The 22,723-nt window shown below is 41.6% G+C and overlaps 1 protein-coding gene across 10 annotated transcripts in view; it reads right to left on the reverse strand.

Moving 5' to 3' along the window:
• RERE (arginine-glutamic acid dipeptide repeats) overlaps window positions 1-22,723 on the reverse strand; it is a 314,825-nt gene that overhangs the window by 247,981 nt on the left and 44,121 nt on the right. For all 10 annotated transcript variants that reach the window (XR_010594217.1, XR_006175082.2, XM_065574910.1 and 7 more), the window contains exon 2: window positions 18,564-19,034. Coding sequence is in view for 8 of the 10 variants with exons in the window: in XM_065574910.1 (XP_065430982.1) it covers window positions 18,564-18,888 (325 nt within the window). In the remaining 2 variants the exon portion in view is untranslated. The remainder of the gene's footprint in view (window positions 1-18,563; window positions 19,035-22,723) is intronic.

Genomic DNA, 22,723 nt, shown 5'->3' on the forward strand with positions numbered 1-22,723 from the left:
TTACCTTTCTATTAAAAAGAAAAACTACCCTGGGATTGTAAGAGATTGGTTTGCAATGCCCTTTGAGATCCGCAGGAAAAAATGTACATGAGTACTGCATCTATTCTAAATCTCCCCAGTCTATCACCTGATAGATGGAGATACCTGATTAGGCAAACGGATAAGGAGTGTGCCATTTTCCAAATTGTTGGAGCACCCCTGAGCAGAAACAGGTGTTCAGGAGTGAACAAGTGAATGAATGCATCACTTCAGTGATTTCAAATCTCTGATTGGGTAGATTTCCACTTTATTCTGTGTTTAAAATAGCAGCATTCTCTGTCCCTTCTAAGCTTGCTGTGCTGCAAAGAACATTTATGTCAAGTAAATTGTCAGTTACTCTCCCTTTTGTCTGGCAATTTGGTACCCATGCACCTGCCAGTTTTACAATCAAACGTAGCAGCTTTGAATAAGGTATTTGGATCTAAAATGCTTAAGTAGTACTTGTTTTCTAAAATGAAATGGGAGATTTTGCCATTGTTTAAACTGTAAGTGGCTTTGAAATGCCTTCTATGCAGAACAAATTAGTGCAGCTGCTGTAATGCTGATCTTATAGCGGATTATTCTGCTTCAACGGGATGTCTTTGCTTTTTTTATTTATTCTTTTAAAAGAAAGTCTTACTATTGTATACACCTGTTTGGACAAAATTAATGAAAAACTAGGATTACACAAAACATTTGGTATCTATACTTGACTTGGACCAGAAAGTTAAAGAATGTCTAGTGAACTATGCTGAGGCTTCTGGACTTCCTCAAGCTGAATCTGTAGCTTTGCACCCACCCTGCATGAACTCTTGATATTGCTTAATGTCACATGCCGGAGGTGGAGAAACAGACTAACTGCCTCATCCAGTGACAATGACAGGATTGCTCCTAGAACAGTCGGAACCAGTGCATCCCGTTCACATTCCCTTTCTGAATACTCCAGTTGTGAATGTCTGGACGATGTCAAATAAGACTCCTGTACCAAACCTGGGTGTCTAGGGTAGGGCTCTCAGTGCCCAAACACTGCCAGTAAGATGGTACAACTGGCAGAGGACTCCCCCCCCCCCCCCCTCCAGCGCATAGGGTACCCACTTCTCTCTTGGACAATCATATCTGGTTGTGGGACAGAACCTGGATCTTCTGCGGCTCCTATTTTATGCCACCTCTTGCCAGATGCCACAGAGACTCCTGCAGGGCCTCAGACTCATCCAAAGAAAATCCCGGATCCCTTATCTCTGGCAGAACCAACGGTTGCCCCTCAAGGCTGGCAGGTGGGATGGGAAAACGCCTCTGCATTGTCAGGATAGTCTCTTCCTATGGTGTAACACCATCCCAGAATAGAAACAGTCCCGATAGGAAAGGTGAATGCGGATAAAGAACAGCAAAAATGTCCTCTGGGGAGATGTGGGTCTGAGATTGCCAATGGACTCTTCTCGCACACCCGGGCGGAGCAGCCAGGACCAGAGCTTCTCTGGTCCCCGTGGCAGCCGGCACCTTCTGGGGCTGTCTCACTACCAGTACCACATCAGCTCTAGAAATAGATGGGAGCACCAGAAGCTGTTCATCACAAGCCTTCACCATTGGAGCCCATATTGGAACTGTCAGATCCATACCCTTGAGCACCTCTCTTCTCATGTTGAGAAGATAGACCCCTGTCAAAGTCCTTAGCACCTAAATATGCCAGCTCTCCTGACTTTGATGAGGTCAGGGAGGGATCCTCTCTCTTAGGGCCAGTTTTAGACAAAGATGGCTTGTCCTTATGTCTTTTAGAGCGTCCCTTGTTCTCATGTGAAGCCTTCTTAGGCTTAACAGTCTTAGTCTCCATTCCTGAGCTTGTGTTCAGAGCAGTGTGGCCTGCTTGGTGAGACTGATGTACCATGGGGGGAGGTCCCCAGCCTAGATTTGATTGGGGCTCAATTGCCTTCTCCGTGAGATGTTTTGAGTCTCAGTTCTTGAGTCTCGTGAGTTCTAGGGGCAAAAGAGCAACGGATGCTGACTTGGTAGAAATCTGAGCCTCAACCAGGCAGCGTTGATGTTCACCACTTACTGAAAAGGAGCAAGGGCAGGAAACAATTTTTGAATCCCAGGATCCTGGGCGTAATCTCAGACTTCTTGGGGAGAAAGTTCCCAGGTGGGGAAAAAAAACAAAGGCCAAAACTGATGATGATTCACCGGTGTTACAGCTCTGTTAGTGATAACATCAGTTTTCCTCGTGCATACATGGCCTTTTTATCTAATTATACTGTTTTATCTAATTATACTGTGCTAAAATATACTATAAAGACTATTAAAATTACTAAAAATTGCTGCAGTAAAAAAGGAGCTAAGGACACCAAAGATTCCAACTCAGACCATCCGGCAGCACGAACGAACCAAAGCGGCACTGGCCCACACTACTTTTTATGCCCTCAGTTCAGAGCACAAGAGAGCTACAGCGTGTATATAGGCCAATGGACACTGCTTGTGAAAAATTCCAAACTCAGACGCATGGTGCACACATGTATCCCAAGTATGGAATGCACATAGGGACCATCACTCAAAGAAGAATACAATGTTCTACACCTGAGTGATCAAAACTGGAAAGACTTCCAGTTTGGCAAGATCAGCACTCCTGTTACAACACAATACCAGAAGCAAAGCTTTTGATGAAGCCATCCATAATGTCTTGGACTTTTGAATGAGGGAGGAAGACTAGGCAGAGCCATGCCTGTTTATCTCGATAGAGTGGGAATATTTCCCTCTGTAGCAGGTTTTCTGCACTTGTACTCTTAGACCTCTCCTCATTTTGACAAACCTGTTGCCTCTGGTTATCCCTGGCTCAATACAACCTTTTTAGGATGAAACGTGGACCAACAACACAAGTGTCTTTTGCCTGGTATGACCACGTTACAGGGGGGAAATATTCTAAGTACAATTAAAATAATACTGTTAAATTATTTATACCTTTCCAGTGTTGCCAGCTCAGCAGACACAGTTAAAATGGAATTTTTTAAATATAGTTTCCTTTTCAATGTTTAAGTTGTATTTACTGCTTGCATTTCACATTTCATTTGAACGATTAAAACAGAATAACAGTTTCACTTAATTATAGTCAGTTTAATGCATTAGTTTTGATGCACTTATACAAACGTGTTTGGTTTGCAAAACTGCAGGTGAATTTTTACAAACAACACACAACACTGATTGCCTTTTTTCTTTAATATACTAATAAAAGTATTGAAAAACTACTGTTTTACAAAACCTACATTCTGAAGTTAAACTGCAAGTTAGTATGGTGTTCCATTAATTCACAGGTGACAGAGAAGAAATTAATCTCTCCCCATGAAATTTCAGAATGATGTGCTAACCAAAACTGGTGCAACTTTCTATTAAGGCTAAATAGTAAACTTCAATAAAGTCTCAAAAAGACCATGAAATACTGCAATGAGAAAAACAATCTGCCTGAAAAATGCCAGATTCAAGGAATTCCTCACCTTTACAATTCTTCAAACTCACTCCTAGTAGTGTTTTTAACTCAGATTTCCATTTACCTAGTTTTATAAAGATGTACTGTATTCCACATTAATGAGTGTTATTCTGTGTAGGAGCTGCAATCTTCCTATGTTCATCTGCTGCAAAAGTAATTCCCTAATGCAATTTTCAAAACCCCTGGTATCTGTGCACCATGAGTACCTATGGTAATTAAACCACCACTTTTCAATTATAGCTGCTGCTGCCATGTAGCAAAAACCTAACAATAAGGTCTTTGTGTGAAATTTCACTCTAGAACCTGCAAAATACTTTAGTTTTACAAGGTATCTTATATTATTTTTAGAGTGCAAGCTATTTGGTATAGGGAGCATGTGTTACTTGGTCATTGTATAATGTCATGCAAATTTACAAAGCTTCCAGCGTACTGATGATTTTTAATCAGATTTCACTCTAACAGTCAATGATAGTACATCTTTTTGATTTGCTGTGATAGGACATGCAGGGCTGAAGATACCAAAGAGGACTAATGCCCACAGAGAATGATCACCTTGTCTAAAATTCTGCACTTGCACATGACTCATTTGCTATGAGAATCCATTAAGCGCTATCTTCATTTTACATATTAACATAAACGGACAATGTGAAAAATGACATATTGGATTAACATTAAAGCCCTTCCTACAAACTCCCAACCTCTCTGCCTTCCCTTCCCCCACCCCCATCCCCATGTTATCATTTTTCAGGATCTGTGCAGATAACCAAACAAAAGCAAGAAGAAACCATTTGCAGCATCAACCTCTATTGATCAGCCTTAAGTGAGACTCCATCTGTCAAGTATTAACAGCTGGCCCCTATAAAAAAACAAGACAGAACAATGCCTGCCACATTTAGAGAGGACAAGAAATAACTATCTTTACCTTTTCAGGTTCAGTTTATGTATTTTATTTCTGCTAATAGGCCATACAGAAACATTACTTCAATGCTCTTCCTTGCAAAAGGACTACAGAAATATAATTAGAGAGCTTTAACCAGCTGTTTGTTGTATTCTGTCTTCAATTTAAACATCACGTTAGGGCAGGGGTCCCCAACGCGGTGCCCGCGGGCGCCATGGCGCCCACTGGGGCGTCTAAGTGCGCCCGCCTACTGGCCAGCAGACGAGCATCCACCGAAATGCCGCCGACGAGCAGCATCATCCAAAGGCAGCGACACTTCTGGATGACGCTGCTCGGCGGCGGCATTTCTGTGTCAACACCTACTGACATTGCTGCTTATTGGCGGCATTTCGGCGGATGCTCGTCCGCCGCCACGGTCCTCCGTGGCTCGTTGTCTGGTGCCTGCCGGACAAAAAAGGTTGGGGACCACTGCGTTAGGGTATAATGATGTGCTCTGTAAAAGGAACTAGAAAGCCTATATTATACGTACAGGTAAGTAGCCAATATTAGTCACTTGATCTACAGTGGGATTATTTTTGCACCACAGAATTACTTATCTGCTCTATTATACTAACATATTTTTCATAATATTTCAAATGCTGAGAATAAAAGCAAACTACAACCACTAGATATTAAAAAGAACAAAGGTAAATAATTCCAGCAACACAAACTTAACTGCATTTGGAAATGTCACAAAGTTCAACATGCTTCAACTAAGTTCAAAGGGAAACTTTCTGTTCCGCCCACATGCTTTGTTGAGCTTCCTCACATGCTATAAAGCCCATCTATTCACCCAGACCTATCTTACTCTTTTTTATTCAAAGAAGAGGTGGATTAAGAGCGGCTGGTTTTAACAGAGGCAGGGTGGTCATTAGTGTTAAAAAAAAATACACTAACTCAGATGATAATCATGGGGGGATTTGATTTTTTGTTTTTATTTTTAATTTGATTGTTCACATATTTAGAGCTGGTTAGACATGCACTGTATAAACGTAAAAACTAAGTCAGCTCGTCGACTTGCATAAATAAGCATTGCTCCTGAAGTTATGCACATTCATAGCAGCTGCAAATCTGGCCCTAAATACTTTGCTATTAAGATGATACATTTCTACTACTTCAGTATTTATAGTGATACAAGCTTCAAAATGAGAGGGAAAAGGAGACCAGATCAGGTTAGAATACAGGCAAATTTAAGCTCCAAACTTGCAAAGACCTGGGCAGGCATGCATATCCCTATGCAGAATCAGACCCATGGTGCATAAATTTAAGAGGAGGAAGGCTGTCAGTCTCTAATAATCGCTTCTGAAAACATACATACTATTTCCTATGGGATACAGAGTAAATAATCCCATAACATTTTATCTAACAGCTCAACTATAGGATTCAAATTGAAATTCCCAGTCGAGTATTTTTCCCCATAACACATGCCTAAAAACACTTGTCTATATTTAAAGTGCCTTAGAATATACATATATTTTTAAATTCTGGCACATCTGCCTCTCAGCTGGTGAAGCTGTCAGAATAAATAGAAGGCAATATCTGGAAGAATGACAAACACATGGGTCAATGTCAAATACAAGCCAATCGCTGTCAAGGCAGAAGCCAAATTCCTGCATTCAATTTCACTAATGTTTTCCAACTCAAATACCACCATACCACTTAAAAACAGAACTGTTTTCTCTCCCTGTTTCTTTTTGTTTTATATAGGAGTTTTTATAAAACTCGTAGAGGATTTCAGATTCAATAACTGTTTCAGCAATTTCCTCAGTTACTACAATATATAATTATAATAAAGGGAACATTTAACAATTAATTGAGCCAGCAAAAGCTAACCCTCAGGAGTAGGAGTTCAAACGCTCGCTCGCTAAGCAAAAGGGCAGTGGATTTTAACATAACTGCAGGAATTCTCAGTCCAATTAGATTCTAGGTAAATATAAGTCTGGTTCCACTGAGTTTGGAATTCTATTTGATGCAGTCCATTGGACAGACATTAGTATCAAGCCTAGAAATTCAAACAAAAGATGACCAGGCATCTTCTACTGTTTTCCTCACTGTGCTAGTGCAATAATACACCACCTCCAGGCTCCAAGTCTGAGCCACAGTGGACTGCAGACTATTTCACAGCCTGCAAAGGACTGGCTTTGAAAAATGACTGCTTAAAATATAATCAGAGAATGTACCACAACGTGAAAAGTATGTAAGGTCTCACTTTGATACATCTAGTGACGACTGTGCAGCAGCATTTCACAAGGGTACATTTCTGACCTGCTAATTCAATGTCTCTTTCGTTCTCTGATGCCTATCCATAGGATAGCTTAAGGGGTTATGCTTGCTCCTAAACAGCACCTAGGGACAGCACTCTTACCAAAGCTTTCAACTCATATCACCTATGCCCTCAAAGGAGTCAGTGCTCAAACTGTTTCACTCAAGGTATCTTCTCCGGTAGCAAGATCTGGGAAAACTTGAATTTAACTGCAATAAGTCGACAGTAATTTCCCAGAGTTCATAAGACTAATAGGAGATTTCCCAGAAGATGAGGGTCTGAAACATCCTGAATGGCAGAAACACAGTTTAAGGTGCTGTCTTGTTCTCCGAAACTTGCCCAGATATTCCACATTCCACAACTACTACTAACGTTGGGACCGAATATTCTATTACTACATGTAGTATCTCCCTACATGCTTATCAGAAGCAGCAGCATTCAAAAATCATGTCTTTCCTAACTTGTAATAAAGAAAGCTCCCAATCTGTTGAGTAACACGAATCTGTCTCAGGCAGTAATGTCTATCAAAAGAAAGAACAAAGATCCAAATTACAACATTCCTGCTCTTTAGCAGGAGGGCTCCACCCTCTCCACCTAAGCAGTGTTTAAGAGGAGTGTGCCTTATCTGCTGAGCTCTCTCTTTCCTTTGGCAACTGCAGCTACACTAAATAAGCATTTCATCCAGCTAGCTATGAAGCACTTAAAAAGCAGGCAAGTGTTACTGCCAATGCTCAGAGTAAAAACTCCTGATAGCCTAAAATTTTGGATCTTCTGAGGGAAGCCATAAATGTTCCTTTGTCCAGATATCTTACAGCGGGTCTTAAGCAACATACGGTACAGTCTGGCAGAAAAATATGATACGACACCTTCCAGGATATAGACTGGTATTATCCTTACTCTGTGTTTCCATCACCTAAGCAAGGGGAAGATACTTAAAAACAAACAAGTACCATTCAAAGTGTTTCAAAGGCGGCTCGTTACCACCTGGAGTTGCAATCACATCCGTTCTTAAAGGTTAACAAGGACAGGGGCAGATCAGTAGTTGTAAAAAAGAACAGATACTATAAGAAGTGGTGTTTGGCATTTCAGTAAGTGGCATTATTTCCTGCAAGTCAACGCAAGGGGGCTGGCCCTCAAACACCAAAAAAGGCTCCAAATCACTCCGGCCATTAGAGATGTTATACCATTTCTGAAGCCAGGACCTATATTAGAGCATTAGAACTATGATGTTGAGCTGAGAATATCCTTCCTTTCAGATATTTTAACCAACTGGATGGTAAAGAGATGTCTCATTTAGACCATGATCTTCCACATACCAAAGAGATAGCTCTGGCTGGATAATACTTCAGTGCAATTCTCGTGATCAACAACCACAGAGAGACACCAGTTTGCAGTCTTACCGGCAAATCAGTGAACTTATGCCATGTGTTCCTTTATGCATTTCTGCTTCTGCTAAGGAAGACTGGTATCTCTCCATTATCCATGCCTCCAGTGGTTTACAACTCTGGAGTTCAGACTTTACACAGTTCATTCAAGGAACACCTACTAATAAAACATCCTCCAAGGGTGAATGCCCAACACTACTTGGGATCCTGGAGGATAAAGACAGTGTTGAAAGGTACTATTCTGCCCAAAGAAGCACATTTACCCTCTGCTACCAGGCCTTTGTTCCTGCTACTCCACTGCATCTGTTGCATATAACTACTGACATCATTGCTGGAATGGATCCTTACAAATCCTTTTAATCCTTGTAGATCCTTTTAAATGGTTCTGAATAGCCAGTGCAAACAACACTGCCCTCATTTCCAAATGATTTACAGCAAAGTGTTTCTCTGTGGATCCACCTCGATTTTGGGGGGGTGAGGTCAAAACAACATTCTTGCACCCTATCATTGGTGGCGTGACTACAGTCCACTTGATAATAACAAAAACCCTTGTAAACACAACGAGAAATTCGGTGGCACCTTAAAGATTAACAGATTTATTTGGGCACAAGCTTTCGTGGGTAAAACACGCCAAAAGCATATGCCCAAATAAATCTGTTAGTCTTTAAGGTGCCACCGGACTCCTCGTTATTTTAGTGGATACAAACTAACACGGCTACCCCTCTAAAAACCCTTGTGGGTCAGGTTCTAATCTTTATGAAGAATAATGCCCCCTTGATCATCAGCTGAGGGCGGGGGGGGGCGGGGGGCGGAGAATCTATACTTGTATTTTGGTTCTGTTTTATTCCATTCATCAAGACAGATGTAGAAAAAAGTTCATGGAAATAGACAGGCCCCCTCAACAAAGTCCAAGAAACACCCATGGATCCTTGGAGACAGACAAAGCCTGTTCCAACTGGAGCAGTAAATTTGATGAAGAAATTTCTGCAATCTGATTAATCAGGAATTCTGATCCTTCCCTACCCAGTGCCAAATAGTACACTCAAAGGTAATCTGCTGGGATACCCAAAGAAAGCTAATTTTAAAGTTAATGAATCAGCTGCAAATCCACAAGAATGATCTCACTATTCTTAATGTCCTTTAAGTTTTCTTTCATGTCTCTGCCCTCTGGAATGAAGCTGATAAACTAGAGGTCTTCAAACTTTTTCATGACCACCATAACCTAGAGCAGTTGTCCCCAAACTTTTGAGGGTCACACGCCACCCCCCCACACACACACACACCCAGCTAGGAACGGGGCTATGGTGCGGGGCGATGTGGACAGGGGTAAGAGGGCCAAGGCTGGGTCTGAGGCCAGGAATGGAGCCGCAGCCAGCCGCCGAGGCCGGGGGCTGGTGCGGGGAGCCGGGAACGCGGCTGGGGGCAGGACCAGAGCAGAGCTGGGGGCAAGGAGGTGCTCTCTCCCCGCCCCAATAGGGGCTGGACTGGGCCCCTCCGCACCTCTCTAAACATTCCTCCACACACCCCAAGAGGGGTGCACCCCACACTTTGGGGACCTCTGACCAAGAAGGTGAAGGGTGTTCCATTCAACTCATTTTCAATCGCGTGGCCCCATCTTCCACTCATTTATAATCACCAATTCCCACAACCCCGTCTATTTGTGATCATGCATTTCCATCCTGTTCAGCAACTATATCAATTGCTTACACAAAAAAGGAAAAATACATCACTAGCCTAATGCTAAAGCAGAAAGCAAAAAGAGGAGAGCCAACACCATGTGACTAGGCACTTCTCTGCTGACCACAGATTATGAGAAACACTGAAAATAAAGATGGAAAAATAAGAAATCCTTTCACAGGGTTCACTAAGGAGATCAGCAGGAGCACAGCCAGAGTTAATGTGGCCATGCTAAACTAGAGTTGAAAACCTTAGGCCTTGTCTACATCATGTAGCTACTCCAGCGACGTGAATAATGTAGCTGAGTCGAGGTAGCTTACATCAACTTACCGCGGCGTCCGCACTGTGCTGCACCAACGGGAGACGCTCTCCCACTGACCTACCTTAATCTTCTCGTTCTCGTGGAGTACCGGAGTCGACCTGGGAGCGCTCTGCGGTCAATTTAGCGGGTCTTCACTAGTCCCGCTAACTCGACCCCCGCTGCATCAATTACAGCAGCGTTGATCCCCAGTAAGAGTAGACATGGCCTTACACTCCAAAGGAGTGTTACAGACTGTGCATGAAGACATATATTTAGGAAAACTTCAGGTCTAGTTTAACATACGAAGAACAGCCTTCATTTTCTTCTTCCAACCACTCCCGCTGAAGTTTGAACTTGAAAGATGCTTCCCTCCTCTGTCTAAGAGCATCACTGAAGAGAAGTGGCACAGAGATTTGGATAAGATGAAGACGTTTTCTTATTAAAAGAGACTATCATGCCTTAAAGGCCAATGCATAACTTCAGCGACCCACTTTTTCAGCTCTCTAATCTCAGAGCGATTTCTCCATGGTGAATTGGAGTGGTGTTGACAGACTTGAGGTAAAAGCACTTTGCATTACACAGATAGTCCCTAGCAAGGTCAGAAGTAGAAAGCTATAGTTAATTTTAAATAAAAAAAATAGTTCAGAGAAAAGCTAGCAAACCCTAACACTCAAACCATATGACATTCATTGAGTATGAACTCATGGAAGCAACACTTACATTGCAACAGACTAGATATGATGGCACATAGTTCCTTTCAAGATAAAGGACTGATATCACAAAGTAGCAGCTAGGCCTTATTCACACCACTGATAGAAACTTGTTAAATATAGATAGGTTAACTGCTAAATATAGGTCAGCAAATCCACACAACATCATGCTCACAACCATGTATCAACAATCTTGTCCAATGGTGTACATGACAGTGTGCCCTGAAACAATTTGGAGAAATGTCGTATTGTGTCTCAGCTGCTGATACCAAACACGCACAGGACTGTGGGTGTTTTTCCACATAGGGATGTCCTCCCGCACAGAGAGCCAGGCAGTAGGAGGACTTACTACTCCAATAGCAGACATGGTTAGGAGAGGTGGTCTGCACAGCAGATTACTGTTAGAATCTGCTTACAGTAGAAGGCTGTATTATAGATGGACTCAGTCGTCACTGTAAATGGAAGGAAACATAAGCCAAATCATCTGACTGGGTACAGAGGGTGAAAGAAATTAATTTACTTTCTTGATCAAGCTAATTTATACCATCACTACAGCCCATGCTGAAGAAGCCTGTAAGCAAATCTGGATACACCCTGTGTAATAAATCCATTTGTTACCATGACAAATTCATTTGGACAAAAGCTGCCAGACAAAAAGGAAACTAGATTAGACATGGGAGGTACACAATATGGGCTTGTGTAACTTCAAATAAAAATATAAGGGCTAAGCCACATATTCAGACTCATGGCGTAGATGTGCATGTAGCAACACTGTATCAACATTAACTAGGGACACACATTCATATTCTCAACAATAAAATACTGCATCTTATATTTATCTAATCTTTCTTCCAAAAGGATTCTAAGCAATTTTATTAACAACTATCTATGTCCAACACCAGTGAAATGCAGCCACTTCTGGGCTGAGAAGAACATAAGATAAGAACTAATGGTCCCTCTAGCCCAGTATACTGTCTTCCGACAGTGGCCAGTGCCAGATAGTTCAAAGGGAATGAACAGAACAGGGCACTATATTGAGTGATCCACACCATGTCATCCAGTCCCAACTTCTAGTAATCCGATGATTAGGGACACAGAGAATGGGGTTGCATCCCTGACCATCTTGGCTAATAGCCACTGATAGATAAATTCCTGGAGAATAGGACAAATTTTTTTTTTAACCCAGTTATACTTTTGGCCTTCACAACATCCCCTGGCAACAAGTTCCACAAGCTGACTGTGTGTTGTGTGAAGTAGTATTTCCTTATGTTTGTTTTAAACCTGCTCCCTATTAAATTTTGTTGGGCGATCCCGGTTCATGTGTTATGTGAAGGGGCAAATAACACTTCCCTATTCACTTTCTCCACACAGTTCATGATTTTATAGACCTACCATATCTCTATTCAGTCATCTCTTTTCCAAGCTGAATAGTCCCAGTCTTTTTAATCTTTCCTCGTAGGGAAGCTGTTCCATACCCCAATCATTTTTGTTGCCTTTCTCTGTACTTTTTTCCATTCTAATACATCTTTTTTGAGATAGGGCAACCAGAACGGCACGCAGTATTCAAAATGTTGGTGTACAATGGATTTATATGGTGGCATTACAATATATACAATATTATCTATCCCTTTCCAAATGGTTCCTAACACGGTTAGCTTTTTTTGACTGTCACTGCATACTGAATAGATGTTATCAGAGAACTATCCACAGTGATTTCAAGATCTCTTTCTGGAGTGGTAATAGCTAATTTAGACCTCATCATTCAGTATGTATAGTTGGAATTATGTTTTCCAGTGTGCATTACTTTGCATTTATCAACTTGAATCTGCCATTTTGTTGCTCCGCCACCCAGTTTTGTGAAATCCTCTGTAACTCTTCGCCATCTGCTTTGAACCCAACTATATTGAGTAATTTAGTATCGTCTGCAAACTTTGACACCTTACTGTATCCCCTTTTCCAGATCATTCATGAATATTTTGAACAGCACTTGTCCCAGGAGAGATCCTTGGGGGACCCCACTATTTACCTCTCTTCCATAAGAAAGAAAACCAACCGGTAGACAGAGGTGCTGCACAGCAGAGAGTTTAATTTGGAAGGGAACTTTGGCCATGGACAGAGAAACTTCTATTCGTATGAAGAGTGATGGACCTTTAACATCTATACAGATCAGAAAAGTCCTCAGTTTCAGACATCAGATAAAAACAAATCAAATGCATTGTTTTTCTTACAAGCAACCAACAGGAGGGTTGGAATTAAATTAGGCTACCCGAAGTGCGCACACCTTTAATTTACAGCTTCCTGGACATTGCTGTGTAAATTTCATCAATTTAGACTCCCTTGCACCCATTTACGATTGTGTAATTTGCACCACCAGCCCAATTGCCTCTGAATTTTTCCTAACACATGTAACTGAAGCAAAACAGAAGCTAGAGAATGAAATCTTAATTTGCATTTAGCCTTCTTTAAAACCATACAGTAATCACTATACCATTTAAGACAGCAATCCAGTTAAGACGTTATTTATAATATCCTGCAGACAGCTAATCACCTTTTAAGATGGTTGCTAAGCTTATGCCTCTCCTACAAGGAACCTTGTAGTGGTGTAATTTTTCACCACTAACCATGAATGTCAATGCAGCAGAGAGAGAGAGGCAAGTCAGAGGACAAAAAAGGAAAGTGAATAACCAAGTTTCATACCAGGAATCTTCAATTGTGTTAGTTACTGAATAGAAAGTTTAGTTCAGATTAAGTTACTAAAGTTATTTTGGTTCAAATTATGTAATATTGAGTTAAGCTAAAATCTTCTTACCTAATACTACTATTTTGCCCTTCCTTGAGTGATTTGAAAAGCCTGACAACCTCCGGGAGAGGGAGGTAGAATACCCATTTTATGGATTGGGAAAATGGGTACAGAGAGCTTAGTGATTTGCCCACGGTCACTGGCTAGAGTTAGTGTCTCAACTGGGAACAGAAGTTGGGAACCCAGCTCCCTTATAATTGGTTTTGCAACATCGCCCCCGCAAAATAACGTTCTATTAAGTATCTTCTATTTGTAGGAGCAGATCATTCTCCCACGTTGTCAACCACGTTTGCTCTCAGGTGCCTAATAAGGTCCGATTGATGCTCGGCCAGCATTTACAGAATTCTTACTGTGTATGGATTCTCTGATGTTTCTAAACGCATGTGCCATGATTGACGCTTTCCCCACATTCAGTACATAAATAGCATTTCTTCCCACTGAGTGATCTCTAGCGGATAAGGCGGCACAAGTCCTAACTGCAGTTTTTGCCACATTTAGTACATAAATAAGGTTTCTCTTCCAAGGGGATTCTCTTGTGGTGAATAAAGCATGAGCAATCACTGAAGCTTTCCCCACTTCCACAGCATTTATAAGGTCTCTCGCCTAGGTTTATTCTCTGGTGGAAACTGAGGTGTGAGCTCAGAATGAAACTTTTCCCATACTCATTACAGTCCTATGGCTTTTCAGCCATGTAGATCCTCCAATGTTGGACAGCTTTTTTTGAAAGCCAGGCACACTAAAATGGACTAAAAGTCGTCCTGCTCTAGAATGGAAAGAGACCCACCTAACTGGGACGCAGTGTTGCTCTGCCCTTTTCAACAGCTGTCACTTTCCACTGCAGAGGTGGCACTAAGTGGCAGCTATTTAATGTTTCACAGCAATTAAAATATTTACAAATGTATTTATAAGTTAATAATGTATGCATATATGTAAAACAAATACGTAAGTGTGGAGAGAGGCATGGACCTTTACATTTAATTGTCAGTCTAAGAGATTTGATTTCCCAAGTCCCCACCCCCCTCTCAGACATGTGGGGTTCTAAAGCTCTCTTTTCTAGAAGTTAATAAAATAATCAAAAACTAGATTGACAATAGTTTGACCAAGGCACAGCACAGGCAAGCTTTGTATTAAATTCTTCTGTTCTGTCAATGCATTTCTACCTAAGCTTGGAATACCTCTAATATTCCAGTACAGGGAGCCTCGTAAACAGATTATTAATCATTCCAAGTTCTATAACATGACTACTACTAGAGACCAAAAAGATTTTCTATCTAGATTTTAAGCCAGGACCTTCAGCAATGAAAAGCCAGTGCATTAACCCACTGCATCTCCATGCCCACACAACAGCTGTTCTTAACACACTGTACGCGGTCTTGATCCTATGACACTGACAGTTAGACTGCCCCAAAGTTTATCTTTATGCAGGCTCTCTGCTGTTATTGCACTAGTGATCAAATATTAGTATATTCCAAGTCCTGCCTGTTGAGAGCAAATCTATTACGGTAATTGATATCTCGAACTTGTCAAGCATGAGATGTGCTGTAGGGAAATAAATTAGTAAACAAAGTGCCAACTTTTGCATAGGCAAGAAAGACTTAAAAGAGGAACACCTTAAAATGTCAAAGAATTTACCATTAATTACCATATATACTCGTTCATAAGCCCGTTTGTTTATAAGCCGACCCCCCAAGATGGATAGGTAAAAATAGCAAAAACTGTATGACCCGTTCATAAGCCAACCCTATATTTCAGGGGTTGGCAAACTTTGGCTCCTGGCCCACTAGGGTAAGCTGCTAGCGGGCCTGGACATTTTGTTTACCTGGAGCGTTCACAGGCACGGAGCCCCTCAGCTCCCAGTGGCCGCAGTTTGCCGTTCCCAGCCAATGGGAGCTGCGGGAGTGGCGCCACTTCCCGCAGCTCCCATTGGCTGGGAACGGCAAACCGCGGCCACAGGGAGCTGAGGGGCTCTGTGCCTGTGAATGCTCCATGTAAACAAAACGACAATGAATTAGATATTTAATTCAATGATTCCATTGAGTTTTAAATCATCAAATTTTGGTGTACACCCGTTTAAAAGCTCTTTGATGCATCACTTTTTTACCAAAAATATTCGGCTTATGAACGAGTATATATGGTACCGTTCAGATTTTTCACCCCACTTTACATGAGAATAAATCACCCAACTGGTCCAGGAGTTGATCATACTCATATCCACACCAACTTAAGCAATTTATACCAATTTCATCTGCTTCTATAAGAATTAAGTTTAATGTTCCACAGACACAACACGTAATTTGAAAATTAGACAAGTTTCCCATCATTAGTTTCCACGGTTTTCTTTTGGAGTGTGTGTCTGTTTTGCTCCAGCAGTGTTACTATAGCACATTGATGATTTTACAGAGAAGCAGGACAAAAATAGTGAAGCCCCTAAGCTAGTTCTTTTGATAGGAGAGACAAGGATAAATTCCATTTATGGTGAAAGAGAAAACTGTAATTATTCATGATATTGAACATTCCAAAATTCTTTACTCTGAACACAGAGTTTGTTATTCAAAATGATGGCTGCAATCAGAAATGAGAATATCTCCACAAAAAACTTCCACGTGGAACTTCATTGTCTGAAAATCTAACTGACAACGGCCATAGTTAAATTCATATGTCAGTACTGAATGTGGAAAATTAAACTCTGAAAAAATTTAAGTGAAATCCTGCAGTGATTAAATTAGCTGGCACACTGAAGAATCCACTGTAAGTGTAAGTTATTCCTATTATTGCCCTGAAAGAAAAAGAAAAACGGACAGTACCAGTATTCACTGCTAATAAAAAAATGTTAAGTGCTAATATAGTGCCTTTCATTGAAGGCTCTCAAAGAGCTCTATAAAGGCTGGTATGCATTTGATTTTTTTTTTTAATCTAACAGGGAAACTGCAGTGTAGACACATTAAGAGATTTGTCTAGTGTCAAAAAACAAGACAATGGCAGAGTGGGTACTAGCTTCCTGGTCTCCAGACTCATTGCTATAGTCACAGTTGCTATAAATATTGCTTCCCTGAAGACTGGTTATAAGGCTGGCAATAGAGTTCTAGTATATAAGCTAAGTATATAACCCTAAGCTATACAAAAGGAGGAGTAAGCAGGGGCCACTCCTGGATTATGGGCACTTGCATCTCTTTCATTTCCCTCAAAGAACAAACTTGTAAACTTGTTTTATACATTGCCAATAGCCTAGGACAGGCTTCTTGATGTTCATTAATACCATCCTGGTATGCCATTTCAAGATGCATCTAAACTACATTCAAAGCTACTAGAGGTAGTTAGCTTTTCAAAATTGCAAAATTTTCAAAATTCAAAAAAATATTTGGGGCAGGGACTGTGTTTAACCAAATTTGTACACTGCCCAGTGAAACAGCACCCTGAGCACAATATCGAACAACAACAACTGCAATAGTTACCAGGCATCTTCCCATACCAACCAGAAAACGAGGTCTAAATTCCAGCTAATGAGCAAGGAGAATTGCATGTTTACATTGCAACTGAACGCCTGTACTGGAAAGGTGACAAAATACAGCACACCAGTCAGGCTAGAATATAGAACTGGGACTCACTTGGAGTAGAAAGCTCAAAGAAACACAGCATAGCTTTGCTGCCTACACTGGCCACTGAAATAGGGGGCCTTATTAACGAGGAAGCCCCCCCAAAAAAAGAACATTACACATTTTGGGGGCAGCCCAGACACCTAGAAAAAGGGACTTTGCTAGGTTAACTTGAAAATTATTTATGCTGCTAGCCAGTGGCAAACTTCAGGCACACATGACAAGACTGGCATTTGAGGTTTATCCCATGGGCAAGCTAACAAGTCAGCAGAGGGGGGAAGCTGACATGGTCTAGTGCAGTGTTTCTCAAGTTTCGATATCAAGGCTTGCTGCCTTCCTAAACTGTGTCCAGGAGATCTCCGGGACCGGCACTGAGAAACACTGGTCTAGTACACGTTAATCTACCCTCACTGGGAGGTTATGCATTTAGGAAGAAGATAAAAGTGAAGAGGGTCATGAAAGAGCACTATGGGTAAGGGTAGCAGTGAAGAACAGGAAATAGACTGGCATCGCTACAGTGGAGTAAGTTATTCTACAATAGCTATTCAGAAAAGTTCCCCTACGGACACACTATTCAGGAATAATCACTCTGCTCACAAACCAGATTAATTTTTCCTAAATAAAAAACACTTATTCCAGAACAGAACATCCACAGGCGGAGCTATTCTGAATACTTATCGCAGAATAACTTATTTCACAATAGCTCTGCCAGTCACTTTCTTCATATAGATCCAGCCTAAGAATTTAGCTTAGGCACCTCACATTCTAGATCAGCGTTTCTCATATGTGGCGCCGGGAGCTTTTCTTGTGGCCACCACCTTCTGAGCTGTGATTGGAGAGGAGGCTTGGGGGGGCAAAGCAGCAGCTACTCCCTGTTGCTCCTGGATGTGCTGCCTTGGTGTTGGGGCCGCGAGCAGGGATTGAGCCCTGCTCCCCTCTGGGGACATCTGGGGCACAACGCTGAAGAAGCAGGCAGCCTGTGAGTTCCCCATCTTCCCAGGGGCGGTGGGACTCAGGCTTCAGCCCTTAGGTGGTGAGGCAGCAGGCTCTGGCCAGAGAGCTTTGGGCTCTGTTCCCGGGCCCCATCCCCAGGCTGCAGGCTCCAGCCCCCCGATGGCCTCCCCCACCCGCCCAGCCACCCACCCCCACGTCACCCCAGGTGTTTCGTTTAAAAACAAGCCTTGAATTCATGCCAACCAGAATTTGGGGAAATGTAGGGGACTTGAGATCAAGAGGGTAAGCTTGCGTTTTAGCCCCTTTCTGCAATGACCCCTACTGGCGAGCACATACCCTCCTAGCTAAAACCAATAGGGTACAAATTCATGCACACAGTGCTGTACGCGACAGCCAAGAAAGGGAGGCAAGTGCACAACTACAGTCCATGTTAGCACATTTTTAAGGGTTCTTTACCTCCAGGCCTGTAGACAACATCATCCTCCGTGATGAAGGACGTTATTTCACCACTGTCAGTTCTCTCATAGCGAGATTTCTTCTTCGGCGGCTTCTTTTTATTTTTCTTGGTGGACTCCTCTGTGGTGGCACTGTTGTTGTCATTGTCCTCATCTTCACTGTGGTCACTTTCTGCGTAATTCTTGGCACCTCCTTCCAAAGTGCAGCTCCGACGAGGACGGGAGTTTTCGCTCTCTCTCACTTTCTCTCTCTTGTCTCGCTCCCTGTCCCGGTCCCTATCCCTGTCCTTCTCTTTGTCTTTGTCCTTTTCTTTGTCAGCTGTCATGATTCGCCACGTGCCTTCTTCTGTCCTCTCACGGCTGGGCCTCCGTGAAAGGTAGACAGTAAGCCTGGGCTTCAGTCTTCTGAATTTCTCACTCAATTCCAGGAAAAATTCGACCACTCCAACAACCCCAGCGTTTTAAAGAAGCTCTTGAAAGAAGAAAAAAAAAAAAGAGAGGAAACATTAATACTCAGAAATCCCTCACAATCCCTCCAGTTCTGAAAATCAAAAAGGAACCTACAAAAATATTTCAGTTTGCATGAGATAAAACTGTAAAATACGTGAAGCCCTTTAAAGCAGCTGTTTGATAAGTGAAACGCTAGCTTCAAATACCTTGCAGATAGTTTACACAGCAGCTTTCATCCCCAAAAGATCCTCAAAGCTCCTTACAAACTAGGCACAAAGATAGTTTAATCCACCACTGAAATATAGCTACCTTTGGAGTAGAACATGGTAGGTGTGAGAGCACACAGAGTTTTAGGTCAGAAACGGAACTATACGATTTAGGAAGGGAAAATGTAATTACCAGTATTTGAATTTGACCAAGATATAAGATTTCCAGCCCCATTCCCACAAGTACCAGGGAATTTTTAACAAAAGGTCATGATTTCCATTTTACAACTCAATCGAATAACAGTACCTTCAGCAGCACAATATCCAACAGAGCTGACACACAATAAAGAGTACCACATCCACTCAACCACAATTCCCGCCCTTACTGCAGTTCCCAAGTATCCGTTGGGAAGTCTCCCCTTCACGTGTTGAACTAGCCTGACCACACTTAGCTTGCAAGATCCAACAGGCTCACACAATAAGGTGGCAACATGCCCAAAGCTGCTCTTGCGGGCACCACAGGTAGCACAAGGCTTTTGGTTTGTTTGTTTGTTTTTTTCACAAATAATGGAATATGTAGAGGACGAATAGCAGTACCTCTTCTCCACCAATTACTTTTCTTCTTTAACGAATAAATAAGCATACCTATCTTTTCCCTTTCATTACTGTAAGCAGTACTAGGGTTCAGACTGTGCATTTAGCTTTTTTTAAATGCAAGGTTGGATTGGGCAAGTATACTTATTTCAACAGTATTTACAAGTGAATAGTATGTGATAGCTCAGAGCTATAAGCCAGGATCTTCAAACTGCAAATCCGTCCTGGACAGTGAGTGCACAGAATTTTACACCCCTCCGCCCAGAAGAAATCCCCCCCCCTCCTCCCTAAAACCCAGATATCACACCATCACCTAATACCAGTCAATTGAAAGGCTGTAATACAGAACACCACTACATATAGTTAGTCTCCTGTTCTCTCCTCTAGGAACCAAGAAATAATTTACCAGTAAATGCCTTTTCTACCACTCAAGACCAACAATCTGGACTGACAGGTTGTGTGTTACATCTTTGAGTGACAGCCAGCAGCACAAACAACAGTGTTAGAATTTTTGGCACCCTCTCTTCTGGAAAGCCTCTAACAGAATTTGCACCAAATGAGGCATCCATAAGCACTTCGTAAAATTGTTCAATAGAAGGAATCTGAACTACAGTCAATGTTATGCATATGTCATACTATTTTCCTGAAAATATGCTAACTCAAAGGGAGACATTTCCCAAGGAAGAGATCCAAGACAGACAAAAAATTAAAAGATAAACTCTGTATTCCCTAATCTGTCAATCCAGGGTTATGGGAAGCAATCCATACCACTTAGATATAAAGTAGTCAAGGAAATTAGGAAGGTACCATTGCTTTAAGAACTCTGTGACCAATTGCTGCACCTCAAAAAAAAGTTACTCAATCTAAAAAGCCTGGAAAGACATGCAAAGGGCTTGCAAAGACAACCAACCACACTGCTGCCTTGAATCCTCTTCAATGGAGGCTTTTGCTATCCAAAAAGCAACAGAGGGTCCTGTGGCACCTTTGAGACTAACAGAAGTACTGGGAGCATAAGCTTTCGTGGACGTGCAAGAAGACTTGCATCTGAAGAAGTGAGGTTCTTACCCATGAAAGCTTATGCTTCCAATACTTCTGTTAGTCTCAAAGGTGCCACAGGACCCTCTGTTGCTTTTTACAGATTCAGACTAACACGGCTACCCCTCTGATAGTTTTGCTATCCAGTTTTCCCAGGACCGGGAGCATCTTCAGTTATGTTAACTTTAAGCATTGTTAAGATAGGATTCAAAGAGGAGTAACTATGTGTGATTCTAAAGTACATATTTCCTATCACCAGAATCTAAATCATGATTTAATTCAACTCTAAGTTTCTAAGTTAGAGATCCCCAAATCAACCAGTACTTGCCTGCCAATAGCTCCTCATTGACAAAATTACTAACTTAAAACAATAGTGAAACCTAAAAGAAACCCTGGCCAAAAATGAAAGACTGCAAAAGGCCAACTTAGCCCTTTTGAATCAAGGTAAAGGGGAACGTACCAGAGAGCTGCAATTTCACCTTATCCCACCCTTCTGCCAGAAACTGTTGCCACTAGAAAAATATTTCATTGTTAAAAAGGGACAGTGTGAAATCAAGGCTAACACTTAAATTGCTGGAAGGCTGTCACCTTAACAAGAAATTCAAGCTTCAAATAAGTAATTTATGGTGATGAGGTTACACCACTCAAATGATAAAAAGTACTATTACAAAACAATGGATTTCACTGGGAACAATGTCATTACCTTAAAGAAGGTACAAAAAGGCAACCTTAGGGCTAAACCTTCAAAGTCTCTCAGATTACAGTGAACTGTCAACAACTTGCTCCAACAGACCCATTTCTTCCATATTTAACCTTTGAAGCCAGTAATGAAAGGACACTGTGACCAACTGAGGTGGACAAATGACAGTTTCCAAAAAGATATATCCCCTGGTGGATCAGCTGTAGCTTTAAATTATCCCAGCTTGAAAACGCAGCCCATGGTACTAACTGCAAGCATGAAATCAGGAGCCTCAGAAGATGCAATGCCCCTTACATTAAACTTCTGAAATGGTTTAAGATTAAGAAAAGAACATTCAGACTTTTAAAAAGTTTTTTGAGAAATAGAAAACTGGTTCTGTGCATCTGAAATCTCTTAAAACAGGCTACAATAAATTCTTGTTATTGACTACTACTCCCACCAATGAAAATACCCAAAGACACAAAAATGCTTTTGCTGGCATAATTCAGCCTGGGGCTTGAATCTGAGGCATTTCCTGAATGAGCCAATCATCCAGGTAAGAAATTATTCCAACTCCTTTATTTTTTAAAGCAGTTACCATCATTCTGCCAACACAAGGTGATCTGAGCAAGTCCAAAGAGAAGAGCCTAGCAATGAAGATGTCAATTGACCAGAGAAATCAGTGATGGCAAGGGTCTACAGCAGCACGCTGATAAATATTCTGTATGTTGAGAAAGCATGAATAATTCCCCTGGGTTAACTGCTAAAATAAACTCTTTGTTGATGCCATATAAGGTTTATTTTGGGCAACAAACCAATTTAGCCATTTTAAATCCAAACCTGGACAGTTCACGGGGGCATCTCAGAAACTGTAAAGAATAACCCTCTATTGCACATGATGATACTGATATGATGCCTCTTTAGATAAGAGGTAGTGGAGAGAATAGTTTCTGTATGGTGAAACACTGGTGACTATTATAAGAACATAGAGCATACATCAGAATTTTATTTTGATAGCCTCTCAGGATTGATTAAACCCATCCATCTGTGGTTATTCCTATCCACTGGCTCAAACCCCCAAGGACACAATCAGGGAAGATAAGTACAGATAGGAAGGGAAAAGAAGGCTATGCAAAAACTTGGTTTGTAGAATTTGGTTCCTGTTTCTCTCATCCCTGCGATAGGAGAACACCATTG

Source organism: Chrysemys picta, chromosome 21 (genome assembly GCF_011386835.1).
Source record: "Chrysemys picta bellii isolate R12L10 chromosome 21, ASM1138683v2, whole genome shotgun sequence".
Lineage (NCBI taxonomy): Eukaryota > Metazoa > Chordata > Testudines > Emydidae > Chrysemys > Chrysemys picta.